This window comes from Ambystoma mexicanum, chromosome 7q, assembly GCF_040938575.1.
Source record: "Ambystoma mexicanum isolate Mex_15411 chromosome 7q, UKY_AmexF1_1, whole genome shotgun sequence".
Lineage (NCBI taxonomy): Eukaryota > Metazoa > Chordata > Amphibia > Caudata > Ambystomatidae > Ambystoma > Ambystoma mexicanum.
The window spans coordinates 176,202,014-176,228,771 of NC_090941.1; the positions used below are offsets into that span (position 1 = coordinate 176,202,014).

General features: G+C 44.0%; 1 protein-coding gene across 1 annotated transcript in view; it reads right to left on the reverse strand.

Moving 5' to 3' along the window:
- Positions 1-26,758, reverse strand: part of IPO5 (importin 5) — a 1,138,249-nt gene that overhangs the window by 743,529 nt on the left and 367,962 nt on the right. The window contains exon 9 of the mRNA XM_069640466.1: positions 21,153-21,240. Within this exon, the coding sequence (XP_069496567.1) occupies positions 21,153-21,240 (88 nt within the window). The remainder of the gene's footprint in view (positions 1-21,152; positions 21,241-26,758) is intronic.

The window sequence follows — 26,758 nt, forward strand, 5'->3', positions numbered from 1 at the left end:
CTTGCCCAGGAAGGGAGTGATGGAGATTGGGCGATAGTTAGCCGGACAGGAGGGGTCGGCAGAGGGTTTCTTAAGGAGAGGGTACACAAGGGAGTGCTTGAGGGGGGATGGGAAGACTCCAGAGGCGAAGGAGTGGTTGCAAAAGTCAGCCAGGGCAGGGGCCAGGGAGTCAATGTGGTCCTTGATAGTTGGAGGAACAGGGGTGAATCTGTTTAGACGAGACTTTCATAGATCGGACTTGTCTGGAAACCTCGTCAGCAGAAAAAAGGGGAAGGCAGAGAAGGAGGGAGGAGGGGTGGCTGCAGAAGGGCCAGAGGAAGAGCAGGGAAGAGGGGGGAGGTGATAGGAGGAGAGTGAGGACAGGATGTCCTGAGTTTTAGAGATGAAGTGGGAGGCCAGTGCAGTGCAGAGGGCCTGGGAGGGGACCGGAGAGGTAGAGACTGCAGCAGGGTTGGCAAGCTCCTTGCAGATTTTAAAGAGTTCAGCCGAGTTGTTAGATGCCGCAGAGATGCGGGCTTGGATAAGGGCTCTGTTCTTGGTGAGAACAGAGAGACGTATTGCCTTTGGAGCAGGCGGCAGGCCAGTTTGTCAGAGGATGAACGCCATTTCCTCTCTGCCACCCTGCACTTGCCTTTTAGGGTGACGAGATCCGAATCATACCAGGAGTTACATTTGGCTTTGGGCTTCAGGCGGATTTTCATGACAGGGGCAAGGATATCAAGAGTATCAGATATAGCAGAGTGGAGCAAGGAGAGGGCTGTGTCAGGGTGGTAGTCAGCCGAAGGGGGAGGGGGGGGGGGCGAGAAGGGCAGCGAAAGCCGCAACTGACACGCGCTTCATGGGTCGGATGACCGAGAAGGTGGGTGGCAATGATGAGGGTGGCTTTGCCTGTGGGATAGGGAGGGTGAGGTGGGAGGATAGGAGAAAGTGATCACTCCAGGAGAGAGGAGTGGAGAGAGGGACAGAGAGGGGAAGGTCAGAAGAGATCAGAGCATCAAGAGTGTGCCCTGCAGAATGAGTAGGCCCAGACGGGAGAATAGAGAGAGAGTCGGAGGTCACGAAAGAGTCCAGTGGGGGCACAGGAGGCATCTAGGTGGATGTTGAAGTCACCAAGAAAGAGTTGAGTGGTAGAGGACAGGAGTGAGGAGGAGAGGTCAGCCCACTCAGAGGAAGGAGGAAATTTGACCAGGTGGCCGATAGATAGTAGCCACGGTAAGGGAATGGCTAGGAGAGAAAGAGTCGGCAGACAAGACATTCAAAAGAGGAGTAGGTCTGCGTAGGAGTGACAGTGGCAGGAATCCACTCAGGGAAGATAAGGGCAACACCCCCCCCCCTGCACGGTTGGGCCTGGGCACAGAGGATCTTGTAACCTTCAGGTAGGAGTGTGTCAAAGCTCGTGACAGAGCTGGCTGAACCATGTCTCAGTGAGACCGAGGACGTCAAGGTCCAGTTCCTCAAGAAGGCGACAGATATCGGAGGAATGCTTGATGGCAGAGCGAGAGTTAAGAGTGGCAAAGTGGAGAAGGTTGCCATCCTTGAAGGACTTCCGGGGAGGGGTACAGATCAGAGGTACGCCCTGCGGAGGTGTAGAAGAAGGAGGTCAAGAGGGAGTGCGAGAGGGGGCAGGGAGGGAGGGTAGAGGCAAGGTAGCCGAAGACAGGGGGGACAGCAGGGGAGGAAAGGAAGTTGATGAGGCGAGGGAAGCGTCTATCAAAGAGGTGAAGGTTGGCCTGAGGGCCTTGGACCAAGACGGTCCCATTAGCGTAGACATTAATGATGGCCTTAGAGGAGCGGAAGGGGGCCAAGAGGACATCCCAACGGGTGCCACCATTAATGGGAGAAGAGGAAAACGGAGAGAGCACAGACCATATGAAGGGTCCATAGGTCAGGTGAAGGCACGAAAAAGAGGATGCCAGTGAGAGTTTCCTTAGAGCAGGAACTAGTGTAGGTGTCAGCGATAGGGAGGCCTGGGTTGGAGCCCAGGATGTCCTTTTTAAACTTTTTCCTACCAGATTTAGTGAGGAGAGCAGGATAGTCAATAGAGAGCAGTTAGAGAAGATAGGCAAGATAGAGAGCACCATGGAGTAGGAGGGAGTGTGGGGGCGGGAAGACAGACGATACGAGAAGCACGCAGGCAGGACGTGAGTGGCAAGCCCAAGTTTACCACATTTCAGAACAGTGAATGAGTATTAGGTACAGAGGCCACCTAAGTTAGAGAATCCTGCGAGGGGAGAAAAAACCCAAGTTTACCTCAACTGTAGAACACAGTGAGGTGAAGACACCATGCGAAGGAAGTGACCAGGTGTAGGTGGGGTGGGCCGCGCAAGGTGGAAATGGCAAAGTACAGGCGCCTTGCGTCCCCTGCGGACAATTGCAGGCACACAGGGAGCCGCAACTGAAGGAGTCGCCCTTGGCCTTGGGGCCCTTAGCCGCAGGGGGGCTGCCGGGCAGAGGGCTGCCCGAAAGGGTGTAGTTATAGGAAGAGGGAGGAGAGGAAGGGGAGGGGGGTGTGGGCGGGCAGGGAGGCGGGAGGGAGATGAGAACCAGGAAGTGGGAGGGGAGGGGGAGAGCAGGCACAACAACGCGCTAATGGGTGATCAAACCAGTCTATGATGAAATGCAGTTCGACTTTGTGAAAGGCCTTATTGTTGCTGTGTTAGAGAAGCACAGATATGGAATTTTGGACGTTTCTGTGCAGAGCAGTGATCCATTGCCACCGAGCATTGCGACTGTGCCATGCCCACCCGAAGCACAGCTGATTGTGAAGTACAAATCCCGGTTTAAATAATTGCAATACAATTGTCTTTTTGTAAATAAATGTTATTGTACAGTGTACCTGTAAACCTAAACTTTGTTTCTTTTGGAGAAAGGTGCTTGAAACTCTGTTGAACGGTCACCCGGATGCTGCAAGACCCGCATTAGAGCAGCAATATAGCACGACACTGCGAGCTAGTCAAGCTCTTGTTGTGCCAGTTTTTACTTCCTGGAGGAGGCGGGTCCTGCTTGGACAACGTGACTCATCACGTGACTCTGTCCCTGCTTTTAAGCGGACTACAGCCACCCTTGCGGCGTTAAGCCCGACTGCGAAAAGCCCATTGGCTGTTGTGCGGCTGTTTGGCGGCGCATCTAGAAGGGAGACTGCGGTGATTCTTCACTTTGATTCCTTAGGTTTCTTATTCTTAAATAGTTTTGTTTGGTTAAGTGTCTTGTGCAAGTCTATTTATTAAGTGATATGTTGACCAGACTTGCGCACTAACTACAAATTCATTTGCATATCGTTATAGTAGGCGCTCAAGGTATCCAATTTTGTAGATTTCATGCTCATATTATGTGTGTTGGTGTGAATGAGTGAAGCTCTGTCTTAGCATTCATTTTTGATACTACTTCTTATAAAGTGCGAGGCGTTAGTTACAACATAACTGCTAACTGATATTTTACAAAATTTGCACTGTAAACCAAGACTGGTTTTAGACTGATTATCACTTATTTTGAGATCAACTTACTAGGTTGATAATTTTGTTAATTTATCATATAAGTGTTACTATCTTTATCTTAACAATGGCTAAAGGTTTGCGCAGTGGGAGGTGTACTGAAGCAATGACTAAAGCTCTAAATGTAGTTAACACAGACTCTCAGGAATTTAAAGAGAATTTATCTAACAATGAGCTACCTAATAATAATTTAGTAGATGCACATAAAGATAGTAATCTGAACCATATTGATGCTTTTACTCATGCTACTCATTTGGCTCAGGTTCATGCCGTCTCTACTGATGCATACATAATCCCATAATAGATGAAGAGAAGGAGTGTACCAGGGCGAGTTTGAGTCATTGTACAACCCCATTGTTATCTGGCACTACTGAAGATCCATTTACGATTACCATGAGGAAAATGGTTGAATTAGATGAACAGGTCAATCAATTAATAGGATTACCCCACTTGTTCATAGATCATCTAACATGGATATACTGAAAACAACCTGTACAGAGGATACTATGAAAAAATTTGGTACACTAGGTGATTGTGTCATTAATGGCACTTCACATGTTTTACTGTATTCTCCTGAGCAAATTAAAGATCAAAGCAGGTCGTTAAATGATGAAGGGTCTATATTTGACAGGAGAGGTGCAGAACAGCAATCGCCTAGTTCCCTCCCAGTGATCACAAAAATATTGGATCTTCTTGATAAGGGCCATGAACTTACTCACTTGGAGCTTAAAGAATGAAAGGCAATTATGCATTACCTATGTTCTAAGATGGACAAAATGGAGGGATTCATTACTGCAATCAACTCCCTGCGATGAATGCAACATGAGATATGCGGACAAAGAACCAATGATGTCTCTAATATGAGAAAAGTATGCAATGTATGCAACCTGGTTCTCAGGAGCTTGATCATGCTAGACCGATAATTGATGTACCATGCAAACCTCTGAAGTGTAATTGTGAGAATGATTAAAGAGAGATTAAGGCATCGATAACAGCTTTAAATGATACAATTGTCTTACAATTATTGAATAAAGCTCCATCTTTTGATATGCCACTTAGTCCATCGTCTGTGGCTCCTAACCTAGTACCGCCGGATATTCCTTCCGTTTTGTTGGAAGAAATTGAAAAACAAAAAGGTTGAGATTGAAAATCCTCCTATTGAAGTATCTCCCAACTTTATGTCTCGTCGGGCTAAAAGGATGCACATGCGTGCTGTGAAGAGACTTGCCAAAAGAAGGAGAGAGGCTATTAGTTAAAAAAGAATCCATGACAGGGGATATAAAATTAACTCCTGTCCTAGAAATTGCAGATGAGGAGCCTATCGACTTGGATCAATTGTCCAAAGAGCCGGGATGCCCTCACACCTGTAAATGATGGAATTATGGACACTACTAGTGGAGGTTTAGGTAATTCCCTGATATCAAGGGAAGACGCGTATACTGATATAGGAACGATTAAAAATTGTAACACGCAATTGGCTAAAGCAAATCCTGAGATAATTACTTCTTGCAATACTGTACCATATCAAAAAACAGGCATAACTATTCCTAAATATCACGTACTTGATAAAGGAATTGAAAAGTCGACACAAATTACTCTTAAAACCTTGGCTAAACCCACGTTAAGTCAATATTTTCCGACTATAGGTAGATCCTGTACGTCGTCAAAAAGTCAAAGGAAACATGATGTAGGTGCTAGTACTTCCTCACAAACATCAGTAAGGAAATATTATAGTGAGATATGTACAACTGTCCCTAATAAGGGAACACATTTAACCAATGAGTGTATGCTGAGTAAAGAAAAACAATTAGTAGTAGCCAATAGACAGGGCATTAAAATTAATGTAACGTGATCATTCTTTGAGGCTTGAAAATGGTCTATTGGACAAAAATAAGAACTTAGTGGTGTTAAATGGTCAGGGGGAAAAAACTGAAATGGCTGTGGCATATTCTACTACCCTGTTTGGGAATCGGTCAACTAACGAAGTAGATAATGCCCCCTCAGACATTTATCCATGGTCCTGCTTTAAAAAGGTCCCTATCTGATAAAATTAATATGATCCACTTATATAAGGAAATTGATTCATGTGATTGCAAGCGTGAACTCTCACTTGAGACCAATCACAATACTAAGGGTAATAGTAGAACATTGCCCTTACAACTTCCTCATGTGGTTACTAGGGCCTCTTTGATAGCACCAATGTCTACAAACATAGTAACAAACATAAAATCTACTAAGCCTCAACAAATGGATTCTGAAAGACTGTATATTATTGGATTTGAGGGGGGTGAAAGGGTATTGATGGACAATTGCATTAATCGATCCTTTGTATTCTCTGTATTTTCAAAAATACCTCAACTAAGAATGATAAAATCTGAAGATATCACAAGGGTTTCTTTGGCAAGGGTTAACAATCACAGGGCTATTTGTTATCTGAGCTCCGAGGCTATAATGAAATTTATTTGGTTCAGCCGTGAGGAAATAAAAAATGAAGGATTGGTATTTACCTTCGATGGCGAGTTGGATGCTATGGAATTTTTAGAAACTCCAGGTAAGGGCGTTGAAAAGATCGTAGAAGCAGGCAGACCTAGTATGCAAACTGAAAAAGGTTTAGAAGGAGGAATGTTGGAAATTCTGAAATTAGCAGCCAATACAAAAGGGCTACCATGGTTGGAACCTATGCTCACTGCGATTCTGTGTCCAAAAACATCTTTGCCTGTTGCATAGCTATCCAACGATATTAGAATGAAAATCATATCTTGGAACTCTTGTGGATACGCAAACCTAATGAAGTGGCACTCTGCTCTAACGCATGAAGATCAACCAACAATAATAATGGTAAAAGAAACGATGAAAACAGCCATATCCGTTTCCTGGATATTTGATCTTTTCCTCGCCCGCCAAAAGATCCCTCCAAGGGCGGCCCTCGGGGGGCTTGATGGTTGCAGTCAACATATCTTTGCGGGCGCAATCGGAATTGGTTTGGGAATCTGCCAGTATACTGGGGATACATCTTACTCTACCTTCATTTAGATTCGCCTCACTAATGATAATTTCTTTATATTGGAACCCCGTCTCCTTAACAGTTGAGGAGATGTTGGATGAGCTTGATGCTGGTCTATTATTTATATCTGGCAGATATCAATCTTGTGAAATTATTATAGGTGGCGACTTTAATTGTGATTGCAGAGACCCGACTGAAAGATTTACATTTAAACCTTTCACTCTTTCTCGCAGTAGTGGAGCCAAATTTAGAGAACTTCTTACGGAGTGTGATATCGAATTAATGGTTAGCAATGACCTGAAATCTGCAAAAACATGGGCAAGAGGTTCAATGTTCTCAACGATAGATTATATATATGTATCTCACAATCTTATTATGCATATGGCACCGCTTACAATAGGCTTGATAGAGATTGGAGACCATGCACAACTCTCTATTCTCATTCAACCGAAATGTCAAATGCTTATGCCAAATATAACATTGGCAGTTGTTGAAACTAATCGACCTCAGCATTGCATTAGATGGAATCGTGCGATGTGTAACTTTGTTGTTAAACAAATACACTTGGAGAGGATTAGAAGAGCAGGGGGAAGTATGAAGAAACATCTTGTACTTATTATTCTGAAATAGTGGCTTTAGCTCTTGAGCGGTGTGGTAAAATACAAAACAACGTGAAACACATTTATATGATCATACATGCGAACTATTAAAAAGATAAAAATAGGGCGTTGAGATATTTAAAGAAAAGCAGATTGCGCACCGAAGATATTAAGGCAAGGCGGAATAAAATTTTATCGACATACAAACAAAATTCAAGATTTGCTCGTATTGCAAGAAATGAGGTGAACTGCACACTAATTCGAGCCATTATGTCCCATGATACAGGTGTAATCTGGCGCACATTGAAAGCCGATAATAAATATGTGGCATTGTTCTCCCCGAACTGCATTCCTGAACAGACATGGCAAACCTTTATTATGGATAAATATCAACTGCCTTGTAAATTATCAATTCCGGACGTTTCTCTGGATTATCCTACTATTCCAAAATTGAAGTGGAGCTGCAGTGATATTATCTGGGCCATTTCCAGGTTATCATACTCAAAAGCTGCAGGACCGGATGGCCTTCCCCCATGTCTTTATAAGGCGGATCCCATGTTGTGGGCTGACATAAAAAAAATGTGATATTAAGGCGGGTGATGTTCCATCTTCTTGGTTAACTGCAAACATAGTGCCCATATTCAAAAAGAGTGATCCTTCTCATCCAGAGAATTATCGTCCAATATCATTAATGGACACTGAGGCTAAGATGTTTGCTATTCTTCTCTTAAATGAACTTGAGAGTAATTGAGGTTAACAGCTTATACTCGAGATACAAAACCGGTTTTAGGAAAAATATGAGCACAACTTTAAATGCTTTTATTATGTCGCATATTATTGCTGGTGTGAAAGAAAAAAAAAATCTAATCCGGTCTTTGTAGCAATGATCGACATGAGTTCAGCGTTTGATACGGTTGTCCGCAATTTATTATGGAAGAAAATTATGAAGATGGGGATTCCGTCTGCGTTGTTGTATTGGATAATTAAGATGCACAAGAATACTTCGTATAGAATAAGAATTAGTCCAAAAGGTGGCACTACTCCTGCTATTTGTACAACAATTGGTTTGAAACAAGGTTGTAATCTGGCAGCCACCCTTTTTAACATATCTTTCTGATATGGGTGAGAATTGGGAAAATGGGAACATGTTCTCTGTTAAAATTGGGAGTATTCATTTGAAATGGATTGCATTTGCCTATTTTATTTTGTTTGACCCTACCCCTGCAGGACTTCAAGCAAAGCTCTCAGTCGAGACTTTTGCAGAAGCACATAACTTGACCCCCAATCCAGCCAAAACTGCAATCATGACATTTGGAGTGAAATCAAAAAGAGGCAATCTTAGATGGAAAATTTCAGAAACACAACTTTGTGCCAACAACGCAATATATTTAGGGTAATATTTGTCAGCCCTTAACTCCATTAATTCATGGTCCATAATTATTAAAAATAAGACGCGTCCATTATTGTCTCAAATGAAAAGGATTTTCATCCAATATTGCAAATTCTCTTTAACTCCGTTAATAGATTTTATGACATTAAAAATTGAAAGTTTTATAGTGTATACATTAGACATTTGTCTATGTGATATGACTACTACCCTTGATAGTCTACAGGGTTCACTTTTGAAAGCTGCAATGTTCTTACCAATGTCAGTTCCAAATGCTATTATCTGACATGAATTGGGATTATGTTAAGATTCACTATCCTCCTTCAAACTCACTATATATGGACTTGAACAAAATGTTGGGCTCTCGAACTTCTAATTCTCTTTTTAATTATCTAAAAAGAGAACAAATTTGATAATGTAAATATAACGGTCGAGGATATACATTATCGCCCGTGCTTCGCCAAGAATAAACTGTTTGAAATGGATTGGTGTTAAACTATTGATTCAATCAAGACCTACGAGCTATACAAAGAATATGGTCGATATGTCAAACAGCGCATCCAACGCTATGACCATGTTTTGTTGTTTACCTGTGAAAACATTCGAAAGGTATATATTCGTTACAGATTGAACTTATTTCACACAAGAGAAAGAACTAAGAATTGGGAAACGAACAAACTTCAAAAGGGTGTGGGATGTCAATTTGATGAATGTAACGAACCATATGAAACGTTGAAACATCTTATATTGTATTGTCCGCATTAAGAACATCAGGACACTCAAACTCATGAAATTTGTGAAGGCTGAATTTGTGGGATGCCTCGAAGTTTTGTGGTCTAGAATGATGCAGGGTTCACACAAACCTTTAATATACGAGTTGGCAAGTTTTTGTAAACACATTGAGAAAGAATTAGCATTGATGTTGTAGTTGATATGACTGTTTATGATGTTATGTTAGATTTTAACTTTTGTAAAGGTTCTACATGAAATTTTTTTATGTAACTGAACCAAATGCAAATAAAAAACAAACCTAACCCCTACCTTCACCATCATGGGTGGCATCTTTGAATTCTCTCTATTCACCTCATATATGTGTATGTATATATTTTTCTCATGTCTCATCCCATGTAAATGCTGCGCACTGTTAACGGAGGGGAGTCTTGCGTATTGCAAATAATAAAACAATAAATCTCACCTTTAACTCAACTCCTGTGGTACTTTATACTTTCCCTGACCTTCCGCAAAAAATTAAATTTCTCAATTTGGGCTGAAAAGCTCGCAGACAACGGGGACAAAATTGGGGCACTTAGAACGCGCCAGCCAAGCGGGCCGTGGCATTTGGGAGAGAAGCCAGTTCGCATTTGCACATTGAGGCGCACTACATAGACCGATTCTAAACTTCAAGTTCACACAGATGCCTATACTACGTGATGTTGCAAATAAAGAATGCGAAGGACAGTGCCCAGATGAGGCCCACAAGTCGCACTGGAAGTATAAGGGTCTATTGTTTTTTGACCTTGAGACAGGGACCATGCCGAAAGAACTACATTTGAAGGGAGTGCGCAATAACGTAAGACGATAAGGCAGAAAATTCAGAAACTAGACCTAGTTTCATTTTAGTTCAGTATACGAAAAATCGTCAAGAGCACGGTCCGTTTTACAGACTGCATTACGAAGAGACAATGGAAATTTCAAATATAATGTAAGTAAATCTTTACACGCTTTAATACCGGAATGAAGATTTAATGAATGGATGCATGAATAAATGAATGAAGAGCTAGGAAAAGCAAGTAAAACGTGTTCGTAGTGGGCACAAGGGCATGCAGGTCCACTGGTCTCAACGATCTCGGTCCTTGGCCCAGCCATTTTTCCCTGCACTGCCTACCTGCACTACGGGACGGTCTCTGTATCCTTCAGCCCCTTCTCCCGGCATTTACCTTGCACTTGCCACCAGCTGGCCCTATTTAATTTGTATTCAACTAACCATGTACAGCCCTCCCCCATGCGCGATCAGAAAGACACCTGGCCTAGTCTGTCTGCCCTTGTTCCCCACCTGCCTCGTAACGCCTAGAAACACTTGAGTATAGGCGCGTTACAAATGCCATATCATATATCATATCATTCCTCACACATGTAGACTGTCGTTTATCATTGTGTGTTGGCCTCGATTTATCTCGTTACTTTTTGCATTGATTTTAGAGACGAACATACTCCATTGAACTATCCTTGCAAGCAAATAGTTTCTGATCGGCCGTAATAAATAAAATGAGTAATATTAATGAAGTTCGGCTAGCGAGACTAATTATAATTTTTTGTTTTCATAACAGGTATTTGATCCCATTCTGCCACTGCCATCTGTTTGAGACACCGGTGGATGGATTCTTCAGCAGACACCTGCAGCTTCGTGTCAACAACTTGAGCACGATCACCAAATTATGGGACGATCGCCAAGGGCCCACATGCCCCTACGCTGTACTAGTGGCTAGAAGCAACATATCAACTTTTAGGCTGGACTAGTGCCTAGTTGATGGACAGCCTTGCGGTTCACCGTGCTTCCAAAGTGATTCTTTTTACGAAAATGAACACCCTGTGTACCATAAAGGAACAGCGCGTGACTCAAGATGAAACGGAACAGTTATTGCGGATAGAGATAAAAGAAAATGGCTTTCGGAGTTCATATAGCAATTGCTGAATATTCTCTAAACATTTAATGTCAAATAAATGTACTTTACCAAATGTACCGTGTTGCTGTTTCATTTTAAAGTACAGTTTCTTATTCCGAATTGTGGCACGCTGTGTTGAGAGTTGATCTGTGCTGGTTTCCGGGTTCTGTGTGAAGTCGCGCAGAAGACGACTGGGCGCGTTTGCCTACGCAGCACAGTAACGTCACGGAGAGAGGCGGGGAATATGAATGTTTTGATAAGGTCAGGGGCAGGGGAATTGATTTAGTGCCGCAAAAGCAGGTCAGCTAGGGCGACCAGGGAAAAGATAGGATTATCAGAAAATGGCGGCTCCCTGGTGTTTGTCTTCGCGTGCGTTTAATGGGCGAAAACTCGGGTAAGGTCCATAGGAAAGTTTTCTAAAATCGAGCCACTTAGGCTTAAAAAAACATGGCCGACCCGTAGGGACAATAAAAATGTTTACTATACCATGCCTTTAAAGCGTAAATTGACTTAAACTTACGTTACATTCACGAAAGGGTGTTGGGTAAAATGTATTGGACTTGTGTTTGTATGTGTAGTCTAGGATTGGTGGAAAATGATTGTTGATGGGGTTGTCGGAAGGAAAAAGTTACTCTGTTGCACATGTTATGTTACTGTGATAGAGTGATGGACTATTGGAAGGATGTACTGGACAGGATCGACGCAGTTTGGACCATTCATTTTCCACGAAGCCCTTTAGCGGTGATTCTACAATCTCCACGATGTGGGAGGAATGTTGATTATGTAACTAGAGACTGGATTAACAGAAGCATACTGGTGGCGATTAAGACAGGTGTTAAAGGTATGGAAAACAAGGAAAAAGCCTCTTGAGGGATGGCTTTATGATATGAAGATCCTTTCAAAATACGAGAAATGCTTGTTGTGTAAGCAGCAAAAGGAGGCAGTATATGAGGAACTTTGGGGACCTTTCAATCAATTTCAAATCTATTTTTGTTAGGAGGAAAGGTGGGATGGGTTAGAGGTCTGGGTGTGAGTTATTGTGTTGTCCTTTGTCTTCATTTATGTTATGTGGCGTTAAGTTGTACTAGAGTATCTGAGTTTGGTGTTTAGATATTGAACTTTCTACTGTGATTCTATGGTTATATTACATATAACTTTTTAAAGTAACTATTTATTGTTCAAGCTCAGTGTTTGGTTGTAATGTACTTTGTTGAAAACTGAAAATAAAAAAGTGTTAAAAAAAGAATGTGTAATGTCTGGAATAATGGGCAGATGGTTCCTTTTGACTCTTAGAATCAATTTTGGTTTAGGGAGGAGAGAATCGAGGTATGCATAGTTGTAGTCTCTTCAGAGACAAGGGTTATTAAATGGACGAATGAGAGATAAATCGATGGCCTGTAACATGTTTGACTCACTTCCTCACGTGGTATTAACGATTCTAAAAATGATGCCTTTGTATGTCTTCTGTCCTGCTTCCCCATGAAAGATTGCGGCAAGCATAGATGAGGATGTGGTCAAAGGGGAGGTACCCCGTTACAAATGTTATGGGAATGCTCAAGAGTGACTGGATTTTGGGGCGAGGTTCTGGACAGGTTAGATCCAATTTTGGGAGTGCCGTTTGCTACATCGCCTTATCCAGTGATTTCTGCCTTCAGATACGGGGAGATGTAATGTGGCCGGAGGCTATGGTAATTGGATAAAGCGCTGGTGATGTCAACTAAGCAAATCTGGAGGGTTTTGAAAACATGGAAAAAGTCAACGGTAGAGGGTTGGCTGTCAGTTTTACATACTGTCAAGCTATGATCCATTCATGATGCAAAAACTGAAACTTGAGGTCGATTTGCAGATGTGCAGACCATTTCATGACTTGTATGGTTGAGATTAGTCTTCCATTGAAATAGTTGAGGCAAATGCGTGATTTGTAAGGATGTGTGAACTGAGTAAGTGAATCGCGCTGCCTACATATGTCTGTATACGTTTTTTTTTTTTAAGTAACTGATAGGGAGATTGATTTCTCATAAATGTGCTAATTCCCTTCTACCTTAGAGACCCCCAGCACTTTATTTCTTACCTGGAGAGAGCGAAACCTTTTTTCCCTCCACTCATGTATTTTTCTGTGATTTGGACTCCGTTTCTTTTGACTCTGGAGTCTGACAAACTCCATAGGCATCATCTTTGCATTGTGACACAAAGCATCTTCAGTGCAGTGGCACAGAGAAGCCTTAGATCTCCCAAAGGTTTAAATACCTTCTCTTGGTAAAACTACCGTTTCCAAGAGGAGTGAAGTGAAATTGACTACTTACATTGTGTAACTTTCTAGACCCAGCACACACTTCTTACCATAGGGTGCTGGAGCGGTTACTTAGCATCCCCTTTGTCTAATTTCTCATGGAACAATTGTATGTTACCCTTGCTACAATTAATTGCTGGTGGCAGGGGTTTACTTTTTATCACTATTGTGTGTGTTTACCGCGGGCTGCTTTCACAGCTGCAGAAGGGCACCCATGGGTGCCCATTTTGTCAAAATGGCCCTGGTCTTTTTTTGCCATTTCGTGTTGGGAAGGTCCTTGAGATTTACTCTGTGCATAACCAGGTTTGGTCCCTTTGTTGGTGTTGTCTTTGGTGGGATTCACTCTGCCTCCAGAGTGTCTGGTGGGGCAGCAAGTGAGGGAGATGCCCGAAACTCTGCTTCATCCCCTTGGTTACAGGAATGCACCCAAAAGTGATTGACAGCTAGGCTGGAATGAATGGGAGAAACCTGCATAAAGGCAGTTTTTTTTGCCTTGGAAGGCAGTCGACCACTGCATAAAGGAATCCGAAGGGGATCTTGGAAGAGACGCCTGCTGCAACTCCTAGACTGTTGGTCTGCGCGGTGAAGCCCTGCTGCTGTGCTGGAGCTCCGAATTCGTTTAGACTAGGGAAGCCCTGCAAGGACTTCTCCCCTTGAGTTGGTGGGACCAATAAACTCCAAAGTGATATCGTTTGGACATCCCCTCGGAGCTGGCTGTGCTTCCACTGCTGCTGAAACTGAAGAGGCAGGGAGAGGAACACCAAATAGAGTGGATCGCTTTTAAGTCAGACCTGAGCGCCGGGAAGATCCTCTGTACGTCCCTGAAGCAGGACTACCCAAGCCTGAGCCACCTCAACAGTGTTGTACCCCAGATGCGAGGAAATTCTAGAGTGGTATCTGAGAGTCTGCGGTGGTGCCATTTGCCGAGACGCGAGGAGCCGAAACCTGCAAAGTGCAGCTGAATTGAAGTTTGTCCATTGCTGCCGCCAACCTTCCCCATTGTGTTGCAGGAGTCCCCAGAAGTCCTCCCTCTTGTCCCCACGATCGAGGCAGAGGAAGAACAGGGTCTGCAGAGCCACACAGGAACAGAAGAGAGCTGGAACCATTTCTTCTAACCAAAGGTACTGTAAAGTTTAAGAGGACTTACTTCTTGCGGTGCATCCTTACTTGTTCTCAGTTGAGACGGTCTTGGTTAACCTTGCAGAGTTGCTTGCATCTTTGTCCCTCACAAGCCTCCCAGCTTGTGGCCCTTCAAGTGATCTTATTTCTACCAACTTTTCTAAAAACATTGTGCAAGACCTACTTACCTGCAAAGAAGATATTCAGCTCCCATACACGTTGCTCCAACATTGGCTGTCCTGGCTCCTGAGAGACTCTTCTGACCTCTGACCGTCTTTACCTTTCCCCCAGGAAAGGGTTAATTTACTTTGAATTGGAGGGTTCAAAAGGTACTTACCTGTTTTATTATGTGTTAACCTTTGTTTTATTCTCCTATCTAACCTTTGCACCAATCTCAGTATTGCTCTAAATGAACCAGTAATAAATCAATGTCCACAGTGTCCTAGCTTTAAGTCACCTGAGGGTGTAGGAAGTGTGTGAGCCATTCCCAATGGGTATCATGTGATTTAGAGGATGTGTTTTGAAGCGTTACATGTTTTGCTTCCATTCTGAAGCAGGCTTATATAACTGACAAATTGTTTGATCAAGAAACCTTGAGTTTAAGAGTTTATTTGAATACTTGTCACTGTGACCCTCTGTGTGTCCACTCCACTGCCCACATGGACCCCTCTTGAGATAAGCCTGGCTGCTCAGCCACACTACCAACCTGTGTAGTACAGACTTATACCAAAGGCTGGGTTCCTATTGCCAGGAGGTCAAGGTTGCTGTAGTGCACCCAAAGGGTACACCACGCAATCTTGCCTAACAGTAACATTGCAGAGGGTTGGTTGTAGATGGCGGCTTTGAGATGTGTGGCTCCATAAGGAGGAATGAAACTAGCCTACGTTTCCCTGCTTTTGGGAACACTTATCTGAATTGTAATGGATTATCTCATTGACTATATTGATGTTTGTAATAGGTTTACTTTCTCAAACTGATCGAGTTTATAACTTTTAAGGCAGGGCAGGATTACAAACAGAGCAAAACTATTTTGCTCCATGGGAAACTATGGAGGGAAAGTTGCAAAAAGAAAATCTGAGGTCTCCTTCACAAGCCTTAACTGAGGTGTCAAGTTATCTCACAGGAACACCTGGGGCATTAAAACACTCCCAACCACCACAATAAGGAAGAGCTGTGAATATTCCAGGAATTTCCAACCATAGTCAAATCGGTGAAAAAGATAGTCGAATGAAGTAGAGAATGAGACCTCCTAACTTGTACATGCAGTATAAAGCTGGCCTCTATGGGTGGAGTCAAGGTAGATTCTACCCATTAACCTTGGGCAATATGATACAAAATCACTAAGAACGAACACTAAAGTGACTGCAGTTTCAAATTCAAATGGAAACCACTTTTATGTTACCAAGGATTCAATAGTCGATACAGGCAGTAGTCAAACCGCATGTGAATCTATGAAAGATGGAGAGCACACATTTCCTAACAAATCAATGTTCATTCATTCATTCATTCATTGCAAGTCAGTCCTTTATCTAAAACGGTTTATAGTGATAATGTAGAAAGACAAAATGGTGAAAGTCAAAATGTCGAAAAATTATTTTATTTTATGACGTTTATTGGAAATGGGGGTTCCCCTCCAACCCTTTTCTCTTTTTTTTGTTTTACCTATTTTTTTTATTCCCAGACCCCAAAATAAATATATAATTTTAAAAAGGGGAATTCGACTTTTTTCTACATTTTTGGACATTGTCATTCTACATTTTATTTTCGACATTTTGACTGACCACCATCTAAAACATCCTACAGCCTTGCAACCTCCCACCTTCTGCACTGCTCCAGTCCTGCCTGTGATTACAGTGCGTCTCAAGGATTAGCCAGTAAAGCGTCCAATTCCAGGGATGCATACAGATTGCTGGCTTCCTGCAAGTCGGAAGCCAGTTCCAACAGTCCTTCCTCCCCCCTCACCACACATCAGACATGGGGGTTCCATCCCAAAAGGGATAGGGTCAAAGATGTTTCATCTTGGACATAGATGCCCCCAATCGGAGCAGAGCATATGCCAGAGGTGCTTAAACTTTGTTTGAATGGTGTGGCACTGATGACCCCAGAGTAAGAGCTGCTGGCACACATTGCTCAACAGCAGAGTATTGAGTCAGCACAGGGCTGGATCCTCACTCAGAAGCTGCGGCTGAGCCCTTGGGTCCTTTGCAGGATCCCTGCTGGTTTGTTCAAGTGGGAAGGGTCTTATGGCTTCAACTAGGGCTGAAGTCACTTGTGCCTTGAGGAAGATCCGGAAAGCCTCCCATTCTTTCAGGGTGGAGGATTTGGTGTCAAGGATTCTTTTCCTGAGGCAAGACCTGGAAAAGAACAAACCTAGGGTTCGCAAGGTTATTCGCAACCCCCAACTGCAAGCAGCAAGGCTGAACTAAGGAGGGAGGGGGCACTGTTTAGTAGTATCAGTTAACATTTATCTTTAAAACTTACCTGTGTGGGTCTCTTCCGTATCAGATCTGCTAATGCCAATTACACTAGGGCACACTTTCTAAATACACTTCAGCGCGTATACACAAGTTTTGTAACCCATAATGAGTTTCACTTCAGAATCACAAGCAGTTATTTACACAAATGCATTCACCTAAGTAGGCAGAATAGAGGTTAGGCAGATATCAATACAGAGCACCACATACAACTTCAGAAGTCCAGCCCTAGCCTGTAATAAGTCTCTGGTAAGCTTTTAGGTCTCCCAAAACATGAGGAAAGTAGACCAGGAGGGCCCACCCAGCAAGTGGAGGTGAAGTACTGAAGTCTTAGTGCAGGGCAAATGGTTCCAGCAAAAGGAGCAACGATCCCTGGTGTTAAAGGATGACACCCAGAAGTAGTGACCCTGATCTAGTAACTAGTGAACTGAATGATATTGCAATATGGAACCCTAAGGTGGTGGGTACTGTCATATGAGCGACTAAACTAAAGGGAGAGGTAGACACTGGAACGCAAGTATTAAGGGTCCCCATAACAAAAGAATACAGCAGGGGAATGGGACAAGTCTCGCTCACCTTCAAAATCTATGAAAAGAATCCCAGTGACTCCAGTAGTGGTGCTGCGAGGTGCGGGCCAGAGGGTAGGACTTTCAAAAAGAACTCCTCCACAATATGTGGGGAAACTACCTGTGGAGCTGCTTGCGAGTCCCTAGAGTGGTGACTGAAAAGGAAAGTGGTGCCAAGAGGAACTTGCTCAGTGAACCTGACCTCAGTGTTTTTTTTGTGCTGGCCAGGGACCAGTTTTCCCCTATCCCCCAAAAGCCTGTCAGATTGTTGTGCTGCCGGACCCTTTCCAAGGGGTCCACACGGCATTTTCAGTCTTGCACTCCTGAGGTGGTACCGCCTGCCTTGTGGGATCTAAAGTCAAGCAGTGTTCTCCCCAGCCAGGAAAACACCAAACCCTCTAATGGGGGAGCAGTCAGGCATAACTAAAGGGAGGAAGGCAGGTAGTTAATACCCACAGTTACCTGCAAAGAATACATCACGCTGACCAACTGAAAAAATGACACTTAACATCTATAAGAAAGTACGTACATCGGTTAAAAACATAGTAAAACGCGTATACCAAACCCAATGACATACTGAATATAAAGGGATTACCACGAGGCAGGTACTATACATAGAGACTACAGGGTGGGAAACAAAGGGAACCCTAGACAATAACATACATGAATACGGATCAAAAATGGAAATGACATTCACAATCATTCCTACACCTCTTGTAAAGAGTAAGAAATGGTACAACTATACACACCACACAACAAATACACCACATTGCAGATTAAGATTAATGCCCTGAGAGGGATCAGGTTACTTTTAGTGCCAGGGCAGAAGGTCCTATTGCACTCCTAAACAGATACAGTAATAAAGCTAGCCAGATAATTGGTGGTGGTGGTGACAGGGGACCAGGAAAAGTGTCCATGTAGATGTAAGTCCCTTCCAGTCACTTAAGAGTTTTAACAGAGCTCAAAGTGCCCCATAGTAAACAATGTTAAATGCCTTCTACCTCTTTAAATAAGCATATACACAATCTGTTCTAAACAGAATACTAAAGCTATGTGTAATCATAATTATTGGTATATGTGCATAACTAATTTTGTAGTGCTTTTGACTTATGCATGCGTGTTCTTAATAAAAAAGCATCATGTACATACATGGGCACTAGTACTTAGTCTTACTGTAAGCCTTACTGATCAGCCTTATTCCCAGAGTAGCTTACTTAACGAAAAAGTGACAAACCCCTGCAGATCAACCAGGTTGGCCCCAGATTACCCATACGAGTGCTGGTTCTGAAACGCACAAATAACTTCTGCAGTAGTTTCTGCCCTAAAGGGTCATCTATTATTGTACAGGGTTATATGTTACGCTGTACATCTTTTCTACCCCATTCCTTTGTTTACAGTATTTCCAGGGCCACTCACGTTTACTCTCCTGGCAGAGAAAAAACACCAAGGCATTGGCAGACTGTACAGAATCCTAAACGTATGGTTTAGGAAAATCCAAACAGGTGTGCTCTGCAGACCAAGGGATGGCTCAAGGTGGCAAGGCACAGCATTAACTTATTGAGAATTTTTATAGAATTTCACAATTATCAGGTTGAGAGATTACACACTAATAACTAAATACATACACAACGCAAAAACCTAGTATTTAGTGAAAGATTTTTGCCCCCAGGATTTTTAATGCACATTCGTTTGTCATAGCAAAAACAATCCGAGACACTAGTTAATATACAATTTTGTACATATTTGTAATTTGACTGGATTTGTTGAATATTGAACATGTTTTTTCCTTTTTGTATAACGACGGAACTCAATTTACAAACATATGGGCACAACACAGAATTAAAGTGAACAAATCTCAGTGTGCGTGATGGACACTGAAATGGTGGAAGAGTCGTAGACACTATTGTGTTTCGGCCAAAAGGGTAAAGCAGATTACTGAAGCTTGCAATGTGGTGGCCTTCATCAAGACGGTGGGACTAGTAGTGGAGAAGAGTGTCCTGTTGGTCTTGTGTGCAAAGCTTTGCTACAGTGAAGGGCTTGTGAGCGGATCCCCCGTTTCAAATGTAGGAGAAATTAGAACAGTTTCTTGGTGAACGTAGGCATATACAACTGCCTCCAAGTTGAAATAATGATGGATCAGAGCATGCTTGTTCCTAGTGCATGCTAAATAGTTAGGCGCTGGAGGGTCTAATGGCGTAATGGGGCTTGCTCACGACAGCAGTTTGTTTCAGCTTTACCCTTTTGGCCAAAATAGTGTAGACGACCCTTCCACCATTTCAGTGTCCATCACTAACACTGATATTTGTTCACTGTAATCCTGTATTGTGCCCACATGTTATTTGTAAATTGAGTTCTGTCGTTATACAAAAAGGAAAAAAACATGTTCAACACATCCAGTCAATTTGACTGGACTGTACCCATGTGTACTGTGTATATAATTGTAAATTTAACAAGTGTCTGATTGTTTTTACTATGACAAACTAATATGCATTAAAAATCTTGGGGCAAAAATCTGTGTACATCCCCATAAGTAGGGCCGGAGCAGAGCTTTTCGGGGCCGGGGACAGGCGAGATGGAGCAGGAGCGCTCCAATGAGAGGTCAACAACCTCTGTTACGGAGGTAGCGTTATCACTATCCGCGTAGTCACACGCGGCGGCCGCGGGTGAAGAATCAGCCTTCGACATGCCATAGGCTGCCCACCTTTTGGCCCTGCGTTCCTTCAAAGTTTTTGGACGAAGCAGCTTACAGGCCGCACACCCGGCCTCGTTGTGGTTGAGGAGTAAGCAGCAGTTACACCGCTTATGCTTGTCCTTCCATGGAAATTTGCCCTTACGTGGGCAAAATCTAAAAGGAGTCCTCTCCCTAGCTGTAGACGTCCTCTCCAATGCTGTAGACGTAACTAGTGATAACGATCCGGAAGGAAAGGGGGGAGAAAAGGAAAGGCATTCTAGAAGAAACAGTTCTGTCCACCCGACCCCCACTCTCCCTACTGTGTAGGCCGGCAAGGCCAGGTCACATGTTCGGCAGAGCCAATAGGATCACCTCCATCGAAACCGCCGAAGATTTTGACTCGTCTGGAAAATTGAAAGGCCGTCGAAAGAGGGCTGGAGGTGGTATGAGAAATCGACCAAGGGTCGAATAAATGGTAAATGGCAATGTCTCTTACGAGCTCTGCATAAGGCGACCAGTATTCTGGGTGGAAAAAAATCTGAGGGACCGCGACGCGTGAGGGATTTTGGGTACACTATACGTCACTATAGGAATAGTATTACAGACACGCCTATGTCGACATCCCCTTTTTGACTTTCGAAAAAGATGCAATACTCCGCAGTGACCACTGGATGTCGGACTATGCACAGCATAGGATTCTAAACAGATTAACAAACATCAGAAAAGTATACACCAACCTGGGTAAATTGGGGCCTAGCCAGGAGCCCTTCTGCATAACCTTATTGAGAATAGTGAAAGGTCTGGTAGAACCTACATTTGAAGTTAAGCTTTAATTTCAGATTAAATGACCCTGCATTAAATATTTAGTCACACTATCCTCTGCATTACCTGTCGAAATCATCATCTTCAAGCTCATCAGCATTTGCCCAATCTTCATCATCCTCCAAGTCTACCATCATCGCCAACATCTGAGGGACTAATGCAAGAGAACATTTTTAGTTACATTACTAGCAAGGAAAAAATGGGTTTATGGTTCTGTTGTATAAATGTCCCAGTAAGACTGATGTAAAAGTAATCGCCATGTATACATTTTCAATGTACAATTATTTCAGTTGACAGGTATTTTAAATAAGCTAGACATTCAACCAATAATCAAATTGTCTTGGTTATAAAACATTTATCAGTTTTTTTCCACATACCCAGAACAGGTCTTTAACCTCCCCTCAGCAAAATAAGAATACTGTACACAAAGCTAGACCAGAACACTGCATTGCTAATTTAGCAGAGCAGTTTGCCTTCACTCCTGGAGGGGCTGGATCTCAAAAGTTATGGTGGGTTTAAAAAAAATAATAAACTCACCTGAAATGTGAAAATAGGAAAAATGCATTTGACCAAAGTCACACATTCCATAACACCTAGTAGCCATCGCTGGAGGTTCACCTCCATTCTGCACCAGAACAGCAAGGCATTATGGGTATGAAAATTAATCCAAATGCAAACCTTTCCTCCAGGAAATTGTCTCCGTCTCAGAGGCCAGTGCTACTTTATACTTATACACAGCTTTATCAACCCAAGACAGACATTTAGCTAAACTGTCTGCTGGCCTGAAGCAGAGTCCAGGCAGTAGTGTTTTGTGAATTTATTAATGGAAGACGTGGTGGCTGCTGCACAAATGTCAATCTGCAACCCCTCTGTAAGGCAGAAGTAGCATGACCCTTGTGGAGCAAGCTTTAGACCTTCTGGGTGATCATTTACTGCAAATCTATAACATTCTATGAAGCACAGGATTAGCCTAGCCATCTGGATAACATCTGTTTAGTGACTGCCAAACCCAATTTATGTCTGGTGTATCCCACAAAACGTTGGTCATCCCGTCTTATATTAGCCATACGCATTATGTAAAAACTCAGCACCCTTTTAGGGTCTAACCTGTGTAGCCTTTCTTCCTCCTTACTAGGGAGGTGGATAGACTGTTGGCAGAACAATTGTGAGTTGTGAAAGTCAAAAATACTTTAGGAAGAAAAGTGGGTTTAACTCTCAGGACAAGGGTCCTTATAAAAATTGCAAATGGTCGTTTACATAAGGGTTCTAATTTGCTCACCCGGCGGGCAGATGCCAAAGCGATTAAGATGGTCTTAAATGTCAACAGCCTCAACGGGCAGAAGTGAAGCTGCTCAAAGGGAGCACACAAGGAATTTCAGTACTAGATTTAAATTCCAGAATTAGGACCAGAAATGGGACTGAGGTAACACGTGAGTTATTTTGAATAATCAGTGGCATCTTGAAGTAAGGCTTCAGACGCACGCTTAAAGATTGAAAGTGTCGCCAAGTACCCCTTCATGGTTTCAATATGGAGCCTCACCTTAGCTAGATCCAATAGGAAAAACACTAGGTTTATCGCGCTGAAAAGGATCCACATGCATTTCCCGGCACCAGCTGCAGAACTTGCTCCAACATAATCGATGGACTTTGTTGCTGGCCTTCTGGCCAAAAGCTAAAATCTCCATTAGGTCTTCTCGGGAGGTCCCAATCCTTCTCTCTCAACCTCTCAAACCATGTGTGAAAGTTAAGAGTTTTGATCTCTGGGTGGAGAACCCGACCACCTCTTGAAAGTCCTCTTTGGGAATAAAAATTAGAGGTAGTGTATGGGAGCGAGGGGTCCTTAGGCCCCCTCGCGTCGTACGCTCCTCAGTACAGGGCTTGGACCACGTGCCTGCGGTAGTGGGATTGCCCCTTGCCCTTATGTAAAGTTAACCACGGTTGACTGCTGCATAGATGGGACTACTGAGCAGGACACGGGGCATCCATCTTTCGTGCCCCCTTTCGACTCCATCTTGGGTAAACAGGCCTCACTGCGATAGTACAGCAATGCTCAGCTCCCCTTACACCGCGGCAGCCAAGGACAGACACATACAAGGCGCGCAGGCAGCTGGCTGGCCCCCACCCTTGCACTCCCCCTGCGAAGGAAAGCTCTGCGCTTCCATTCTCACTCTGAAGCTGGAGAAAGATGCAACAATCAATATGCTACAGTTTTCTTCCTCTGAGATCACTGTTCGTCTAAGAACCGGCATGTGAACCAGGATGAGCGAAGCACTTTCTGCTCAATTCATCCTCATAAACGTGCAAGCTACCCACCCCCATTAGAACAATTTATTGCCACCCTGACCCTGCACCCCCTGTAAGGTATTTCTTTCAAGTGCCAGACCCTCGCCTGTGCTGCAAAACCCACCCAACACACCCACTACTAACCTTAAGCATTTTTACTACTATATATGTTTTTATCTGTACTAATGAGTTTGAAACCTAGCAGATATGCTAAACACAGCTTGATTCTTCTACATGCACAATAAGGTCAAGGCCTCCAAATAAAGCCACGAATTACCCAATTGTACTGACAATAATCATTGTGTGTGACTTATGTAGAAATGTGACAAGTAGCATAAAATGTTTTAAATAATTTGTTATTTAGTGTGTAACATATTAGCTTAGGTAGTGACCACAGTGACCGGACCCTGACCTGCATGGAGCACAAGATGTTTGACGTCCGTCAGCTACTCAGCCAACCAGGAGGAAGAGATGCCACCCAAACCTACAGCACCACACCGCCTGGCCAATCGGGTCCATTTAGCATTTTTTGTTAGTGTTACTCTAACTAATATAAATATATTAGTGATGTAATGAGATTTGGGAGAGTTTTTGGATTATTTCCTAGCTGGAGAAATAAACGATCCTTTGAACTCTTGCAGCCGGGTCTCAGTGCCTCCTTCCCCGACAAGGGGTTTTGTCTGCCATTTTATTTTTTCTCTCACACGTCGTAAGCCGGGGAAAGGCACCTACAGTAGTATGGACATGTCCAGAAGGTCTGGGTACCACGCACACCTGGCCCAGAGCAGTTAGGATCACAACCTCCTGATTACTTGAGGAATGACAGGGACTGGAAGAAACGCGTACAAGAGTGGAAACAGTCCACTACCAACGCGTCCCCTAGAGCTCCTCGTGAGGAATTCCCTGGAGCAGAACAGTTTGAATTTCCGGTTGACACTGGTCTCAAACAGATCTACTTTAGGGGTTCCACAAAGGGCAAAGGTCTCTTGGTCTTATTATTTCCCACTGATGGGAAACTGTTCTGCTTGCTCAATGTTAGCCCTGTTTTTCCCGGCCAGGTGCACTGCCAATGGGGAGATTCCTTCTTAAATTGCCAAGAACCAGAGCTGCATTGCCTCTCTGCACAGTGGTAGTGACTCCATAGCTCTTGTTGAGGTAGTACATGGCCACTGAATGGTCAGTCATCAGGACATACTTTCCCTGTACAGATAGCAGAAAAGCCTTCAGCGCTAGTCCGATTGCATTCAGCATAAAACAGTTGGTGTAGTTTGGAGTCTGATGGGGACCAACGACCGCAGACAGACAGATCGTGGGCTCCCCACCCCATGAGTGAGGCGTCTGAACTACTGTTATCTCGAGCCATGGCTGGCAAAAAGGATATCCATTTTTGTCCGCACAGGCCCACCACAGGACATCCTGCGCAACCATGCTCGGAACCTGAAGCAGATCCGACATCTTACCTAAGAACTAAGACCAATGGCTTCCGAGGGGCCATTGAAGGGATCTCAGGCGAGCCTCTGGCACCAGGAACATGCAGGATGCCACGACGAGCAACCTAAAAGAAAACTAAAGCCGGGAGATGCTGGGTATTCTGGAATTTGGTGACCATCTGCAGAATGTGTTGCGCCCTTAACCGCAGGTGGCAAGGCTTTTCCTGAAGATGCATGCAGGACTGCTCCAATGAACTGGACCCTTTCAGATGGTATCATGTGGGACTTTTTGAAATTGAGGTAGAAACTGTCTGAAGAGTGGCACGTTATGCTGAGCTGTCCAGTACCTGTTCAGGAGACAGGGGTACACTTGAATACCAGCTGAGAATCGATTCCACGACAGCCATCAACTTAAAATAACTGGGGGGTGGAAGGGGGGGGGGGGCTCAGCCCGAACAGCAGAACTTAAAATTGACAATGAGAAACACCAACAGCGAACCTCTGATACTTTCATGAGCCTATCCATCACAAGCACACAAAGTAAGCATCCTAAAGGTCCAATGACACCATCCAAAGCTGAAGAGCCTGAAGGATCTGAGACAGGGTGACCATATTTAACTTGTCGTTCCTTCCTGAGGAACTTGTTCAAGCATCTCCAGCCCAAAGTCCAAAAATATATTTCAACCCTCAGTCGTCCTTGGGAATTAAAAATTAAAGGGGAGTACCAACCTCTGTTCCTCCGTCACCTGTATTTGTTCTATAGCACCTTTCTCTAGCAGGCTCAAGATTTCCTGCAAAAAGAACAGATCTAAAGCGTTGAACCAGTGACTCCCCGGTGGATGATCAAGGCCCTCTTAAAAAAGGGAGGAAGTAAATTATAAGTTACTCACTGTAGTGACCAACATACTCGTCCCCCTTCCTCCATACTGTATGGGCGTCCCTTCCTAGTGACGAGAGACAACCTTATTCACCAGAAAAAATGTTCCCTTTAAATTTAGAGGCGCGCGGGGGAGTGCAGCCCTGGGAACACGGGCTGCCATGACTCTGCCCTCCGTCACCACACCTCAGTCACCATAGACGCATTGACAATAGTTTAACATTGCCCAATGACACCATTTTAAGGGGGAGGATGGTGGCATGTATGGAGGAAAGGGGACTAGGTGTACGTTAGTCACTATGGTGACTAACTTATAATTACTCTTAGGTCCCACCCCCTTCTTCCATACTGTATGGGCGATTACAACAGAGTAGCCAAAGGGTGGAGAGGAGACCCACCTTAAGCAAACAGGTTCCTGAAAACCGCCTGTCCAAAAGCCATATCTGATCTCGAGGCGGCGTCCAAACAGTAATGCTTGTAGAAAGCTGAAGTGGTGGCCCAGGTGGCCGCCCTGCTTACGACTTGCCACGGAACCTGCCGTTAAAATGTGATGGCCGTGGCTCTGACCGCATGGGCGTGCATGTTAGCCGGAAGTGGTTTATGACGCCCCTCATATGCCTCCTTGATGGCAGAAACCATCCATTGTGCTATAGATGGCTTGGATGCCGGATACCCAGGACTTGATCCGCCGAAAGGGACAAACAGTGTGTCCCGAGTTAGTAGAATTTTAGAGCATGCCCAACCTGAGCCTCGTCCTCAGGTTCGCCAAAGAACGAAGGTAGCACTACTTCCGCGTTTAGATGGAACGCAGATGGTACCTCGGGTAGGAACGCTGGGTGTGTCTGCAGGACTACCTTATCCTTGTGAAAACTAGTGCTGAGGCGCCTAGCGCATAGATTCGCCGACTTGCGAGTCGAAGTGAGGCCAACTAGCAAGGCCGTCTTAACGGTGAACAGCCTGATGTCCGTGGATGCCACTGGCTCAAATGGTTGGTGCGTCAGGGGGCCCCCCCCAATGCTACGTTGAGGTCCCACACAGGGTGTGGCCTCTTGATGGGTGGCCCGCGAGGCACGTCGGATGCT